This window comes from Brassica oleracea, chromosome C9 (genome assembly GCF_000695525.1).
Source record: "Brassica oleracea var. oleracea cultivar TO1000 chromosome C9, BOL, whole genome shotgun sequence".
Taxonomy (NCBI): domain Eukaryota; kingdom Viridiplantae; phylum Streptophyta; class Magnoliopsida; order Brassicales; family Brassicaceae; genus Brassica; species Brassica oleracea.
The window spans coordinates 34,510,013-34,515,965 of NC_027756.1; the positions used below are offsets into that span (position 1 = coordinate 34,510,013).

Below are 5,953 nucleotides of genomic sequence, written 5' to 3' on the forward strand. Positions count from 1 at the left end.
GTTGCTGTTGAACAAGCCTCATGAATTCTCCAATCCCTTGAACGTATTCTTCCGTAAGCAAATTGGTGTTCGGATCCAAATGAGGTTTATCCATCCACGAACGATAATAAACTTCTGAAGACATGATTTTCACGGAATTGTTATGACTAAAGAGAATGAAGAGAGAATGAAGTGTGAATGAGTTGAATGAGGAGGGGTTGTATTTATAGGAAATTGCTTACGGACCTCCGACGACTTTCCGACGGAATTCTGACGGATGTAAAGCAGTCCGTCGGAATTCCGTTGGTATTGTCCAATCTCAAACGGCTATACAACGGTCATATATATTTGTCGGCAACGGTCACATGGTTCGTCGGAAATTCATCGGAAAATACCGACGGAATTCCGACGACTTTACTGTTAATCGGAATGTCGTCGGAAATTCGTCGGAATATACAGACGAACTTCCGACGACTACAACGGTTACATTTTTTATCGGAATGTCGTTGAAAAGTTTGTTTCATCGGAATTCCGTCGAAAATGGCCGACGGAATTCCGACGACTTCATTTTTTTGGATTTGGTCGGAAATTGGTCAGTAATCCGTCACAAATGTCCGACGACATTGATGTCCGTCGGAACCTCTGTCGGAATTCGGCGTGTTTTCTTGTAGTGCCGGTGCCATCAACCGCATCTTTAATGCGTTGGAGGAGGAGGAAGTGCAGATCATACAGAGATCTGCGTTTGGGAAAATTCTGGAAATCATCGAGAAACCAGTTTTTTCCGGAAGATTTGCAAGATACATACTATCGAGGCAGTTGAAAACCAAAAAAAAACACGAAGTTTGGTTCCGATTTGCCGTAAACCAATATGGTTTTCTCTTAGAGAATTCGCAATCGTCACGGGGCTACCCTGCGGAAAATTTCCCAAGAAATCAAAGATGAAGCTCAAAGAAACTATATCCGAAAAACCTTACTGGCTGTCCTTATTTGGAAAAGTTTAAGTTGCGACAGTTGCTTCTGTCATCAAGATGCTCAGGAAGCGCACTGTGGAAGATCGTCTTGTTCGTATAAAATACGCTTGTTTGGCGATACTTGCTTCTGTTCTTCTCCCAACAAATTTGAAGATGAAGATTTGTAGAGAACATGCTGAGGCTATTGCGGATCTTGAAGAATTTTTTGCGTATCCATGGGGAAGACTTGCTTTCGACATTCTCATGACCAGTATCAAAGAGAGAGACGAGATTGCTCTCTCACAAAACACTATTGCCGTTAAAGGATTTGCACTTGCTTTGCAGCTTGTAATAGTTGAGGTGGTCCCATCTCTTACAGAAGTTGTCCAGGAAATGTGTTCATCTTCTGAAGGTGATAGCGACGAAGAAGCCGATGATATGAGCGTCAAACCGAAGATAAAGACTCTTAGTCCTGCTCATGCAAGAAACGTCGACAAGCAATGTGATGTAAGCAATTTGCATAAATAGTAACTATCGTTCGGATCAGAACATTAAAGTTAGGTTTGGTTTAATGTGTAAGCAAAAACTGTTAATTGCGTTGACTCTAGGGTATATGGGGATTTTTCCTGAAATAGTAATTAAGTTGCTTAATTTCAAACCTTTCGAAAATGTGTCAAACACTCAGCCGAGGTTTTTCTGTTTCAGGTTCTTGTAAGAAGCATCATTGATCAAGACCCGTTGAGACCGGTAGAGGAGTCAAATTTGAGCTGGTCCGACGAGGAAGAAGATGAGAAGGTTGATAACATGGTATCTCTTATCAACACTAACTTTAAGTTCACCGAGTCCATGTTTGTTGGTGGGGTCACTAAGTTAGATGTAGTTCGCATGAGCCAGTCTGGAAATTTTACATCAAAGGCGAGGAGTTCGAAGAAACAGCTTGCCCTTAGCCCTTTAAACGACCCAGGTTACATAGCTTCCCTTGTCATCGAAAAAATAAAACCTGAGTTTCAAACAATGGACGGGAACATTTTGGAAGCTTGTAAGAGGGTAGATTCTATCGAGGGTTCTCTGGTGGGACTTGTTCACTCTGTTTTGGGGAAATTTAGAGAGGAAATGCTAGACTCAGTTAGATATTTGGTTACTGAGTTGACAAAAGCAGAAGGTGGTCCTCCACTGACGTTAGCACAGCAGGGGACGAATGCGACACCTGTGAGAGATGCAAATGATGTAACTATCCGTAACATTCTTGGTAACATAAGTGCGTACTCCACTCCCCCAGATTCACCACTTTTAAGCCAGGTACATTATATCCTACGACATTGTAATTTGTTACAAACAGCGTCTGGTAGGTTGATCAATATGGGAGGTTTCTTTTGCTTTTTTTATCCGATCCTAGGCCGAGAATTTGACTCCCACATACAACAAAGACGGTTTATATGGTGAAGCTGCGGGGGATAACGTAAACGACAGTTTTGCACTCTCGGCCCATAGCCACAATCATCGTACGCCAGTAGACATCAATCAACCATTGGTCTGAATATCTAACCCTCCTTTTCCCTATTATATTTTTGTCCATCATGGTTATCTGCAGTTCCAATTAAATTTGCTGTTACTTTTTGTTTCTGTCAAAAGGAAGTTGCGGCCACGGTACATGGACCCTTCGTTGATATGCCATCTTTCTCTCTAGGTCTAACGCAGGAAGGGGCTCTACATTGGAATCATGGTATTTCTATGCCAGAGATTGTGACTGCCGTTATAGAACCTACAGTTAACGTTGTAAACAACATCGAAGATCCACAGCAGTGTCGAAAAAGCAAGAGACAAAAGTGCGTACCACAAGCTCTTGTTCAGGATTATCAATGTGGTGCTGAAATTGTTTCACGTGTGCAGCAATCTCAGAAGTCCATATTTGCATATCATGACAGAAATGAGATTGATCAAAAATATGCAAGTCTTTTGCAACAAGCAGACCGACATTAGTAAGTAATTCCATCCATTAGTTATCTTTTTTCAAAAAATTGATGTTATGAGGGAAAAGAAACATTGTCATTAGTTGTTGGTGTTTTCTTCAAACAGTCTTATCAGGGTTGGCGGAGTTTCGGTCTCTGCCAAAGATGTTCTAGTACTTGCAGAGCGGTCGAGGTTTCTTACGTCGAAGGTTGCCCCTGTTTATTTCCCGACAAATTATGAACTGAGTATCCGTTGTTAAAGTGTTAAAGCGTCTTAAATGAATTTTTTTACATTTGTCTCCAGGTTGTGGACGTTCTAATACAACTGGTTCAGTTGATTATTCGCCAGCATTATCCTGCAAAGACTCTTGAAAGGACTGTCTTTCTTGACAGTAAATACGTCTCTGGAATTAGTAGGACCTTTCCCAAGTTTTATAAGAGCAGGAAAAAGCAGTCCTTCATTTTTCCCAAAGGAGTAGTTCAAGCTTTTTTGGATAGGGATGAGGCAAACGTGCAGGCTACCCGGTATTACTTTCCGTTATATGTTGGAAAGAAACATTGGGTAGGTATATGCGTGGATCACAACTGTGGTAAAATTACAGTTCTAGATTGCAATACTTCCTTGTTCACTGATGAAATGATTGAGAAACATTTACATCCACACTTGCTTATGTTACCATATATTGTGAGACTCTCAAGGGAAGCTGTGGGAAGTGCTGAACCAAAGCGTTTTGCTGTTGAGCGACCAAAAAATCTGAGTCAAATCCAAAATCCATGTGACGACGGACTGATGTCTGTTCTGCTAATGTCTAGCCATGCTGTTTACGGTATTGAAGCATGCAAGAATATCAGTACTGATAGTCTCGTGGAAGAAGGAAAGAGTGCTGCGGTTCTGGCTTTTGAATTTAAGGAGACTGTGTAGTTTATGTATAATAAGGTCGTGCTATGCTGTTTGGTTATCGCTTGTAATACTCGGATTCGTATCTTCCTCTTGTAAGTTATGATTGTACCTGATATTCTAGTACAAACTTTTTATCTACTTTTCTTTGCTGAATAATGTATATAAAGTGTCATATTTATGAGGACATTGCCATTGCAGGATATGAACGACAAGCCACACATGGTGTCATTGGAGAGTTGATGAGGTCAAGATATGTTGGAATTGGAGGTGCACCAAGGCCTAAAGAAATTATGCAAGTAATGCTAGGTGATCATGATGTTAATATCTCTTACTGGAAAGCCTGGCGATCAAGAGAGGTTGCACTCGATTATGCCCAAGGATCTTCATGTGCATCTTATAAGATGTTGCCGGACTACCTTGAGAGACTAGTTCTTGCAAACCTGGGAACCCTTACTGAAATGGAAACCGGATACGAAGCTGGAGTTGGTCACAGATTCAAGTACATGTTTTTGGCTCTAGCGGCTTCTGTACGTGGGTTCAAGCAGATGCGCAGTGTCATTATAATCGATGGAACACATCTGCGAGGTAAATACTGTGGTTGCTTACTCACCGCTTCCGCCCAGGATGGTAACTATCAGGTGTTTCCACTAGCAATCGGTGTTGTCGATAGTGAAAACGACAAAGCATGGGAGTGGTTTTTCAAAATGTTATTGCAATTCATCCCAAACACCGAGGACGTTGTATTTGTTTCCGATCGGCACTCCTCTATTTACTATGGGATATCGAAGGTGAGCCATTTATTTTGCTCCTTTAAAATCTAGCAAATGACGAATTAATATAGGAAGTGATTACAAAAACATTACATGTCTTTCATAGATAAAGTAAGATGGGAGATACATATTACTTACGTTAACAAAATAGTCTTTTTACACCTTATTTAAATAAGATTTAGCAATGTATTATACTGACTACTTCTTTTTGCTGTGAATGTCCAGGTATACCCAGGAGCTCAACATTGTGCATGCATTTTACATTTGAAGCGTAACGTACGTACTTATTTCAAGAACAAGCATCTATCTTTCCTTGTCGGCAAAGCAGCACGGGCATTTTGTCTTCCAGATTTCTATGGTGCGTTCAACGAAATTAAGCTGATGAATGCATCATGTGCAGAATATCTACAAGGTATTGGTTTCCAACATTGGGCGCATGTGCATTTTAGTGGAAATTGTTACGACATTATGACAAGCAACATTGCGGAAAGTTGGAACTCTGTTCTTCGTGAAGCAAGGGAGTATACTATACTGCCCTTAGTTGAGTTTATTAGATAAAAACTGATGAATTGGTTTTCAGAAAGGCGTAATGGTACCAACAATGGAAGCGGCAGTTTCACCCCACGTGTGCTTGAGATCATAGCTGGAAATTTTGAACAAAGCGGAGGCATGCTTGCAAGCAAGATTAATAATATCGAATATGAAGTGAGGACGAAAGAAGGAGAATCTTTCCACGTTAACCTTTCACTCAAAAGTTGCAGCTGTAATGTGTTTCAAACACTCATGATACCGTGTTCACATGCTATTTCGGCGGCAATTAAAAGCAAAATGAGGGTGGAAACACTGGTTTCAGGACTTTACAGTTTGGAGTGTCTTGCAACTGCTTACAAGGATGAAATCTTTCCAATAAGCAACACCATGAACGGAGAACATCAGGACAGTGGAGCAGTTGATATGGAAGTCCTCCGCCAGCGACCAAACGCCCACCAGGCCGACCGCGTAAAAGCAGGATATTATCAACCGGCGAAATAAGGGTATGAAGCCGTAACAAAATAAATGTTCCTCCCATTGACATTTTCTAATAACGTGAAATTTTTGCAGATGAAAGCCTCGAGGAAGAAACATGTCTGTAGCCGTTGTAAGGGAAGCGGACACAACCGAGCTACATGCAAAGTTGCCATATAAGAAGGTTATGAAGTTTAAACATGTTTGGCAAATCTCAGATGATGATGGTGTTTGAAAAGCAAGGCGGAATGCTGGAAAGCATGAATCTAACTATATAAATGATGTAAAATATGTTGTAAGAATGGATGGAGGCAGGATTGTACTAAGCCCGAGTTTGTAATATAAATAAGAATGCCAAGCTGGTTATAAATTACAAAGCGTTTTTCAGGTTTTTTAACA

The 5,953-nt window shown here is 40.8% G+C and overlaps 1 protein-coding gene across 1 annotated transcript; it reads left to right on the forward strand.

Annotated features, from left to right (window-relative positions):
- The first annotated feature begins 3,934 nt into the window (after nt 1–3,934).
- LOC106314855 lies at nt 3,935–5,734 on the forward strand. The gene is made up of 4 exons (XM_013752668.1): nt 3,935–4,567; nt 4,775–4,961; nt 5,130–5,548; nt 5,651–5,734. Exons 1-4 carry the CDS (start codon nt 3,935–3,937, stop codon nt 5,732–5,734), a joined length of 1,323 nt encoding a protein of 440 aa, XP_013608122.1.
- The last annotated feature ends 219 nt before the right edge of the window (nt 5,735–5,953 follow it).

Excerpts from the sequence above, each read along its gene's own strand:
- LOC106314855 (XM_013752668.1), top strand. The coding sequence starts at position 3,935 with ATGTATATAAAGTGTCATATTTATGAGGACATTGCCATTGCAGGATAT. Across the intron at positions 4,962-5,129 it reads ATGTGCAGAATATCTACAAG|AAAGGCGTAATGGTACCAAC; the intron begins GTATTGGTTTCC and ends ATTGGTTTTCAG. Across the intron at positions 5,549-5,650 it reads ACGCCCACCAGGCCGACCGC|ATGAAAGCCTCGAGGAAGAA; the intron begins GTAAAAGCAGGA and ends AAATTTTTGCAG.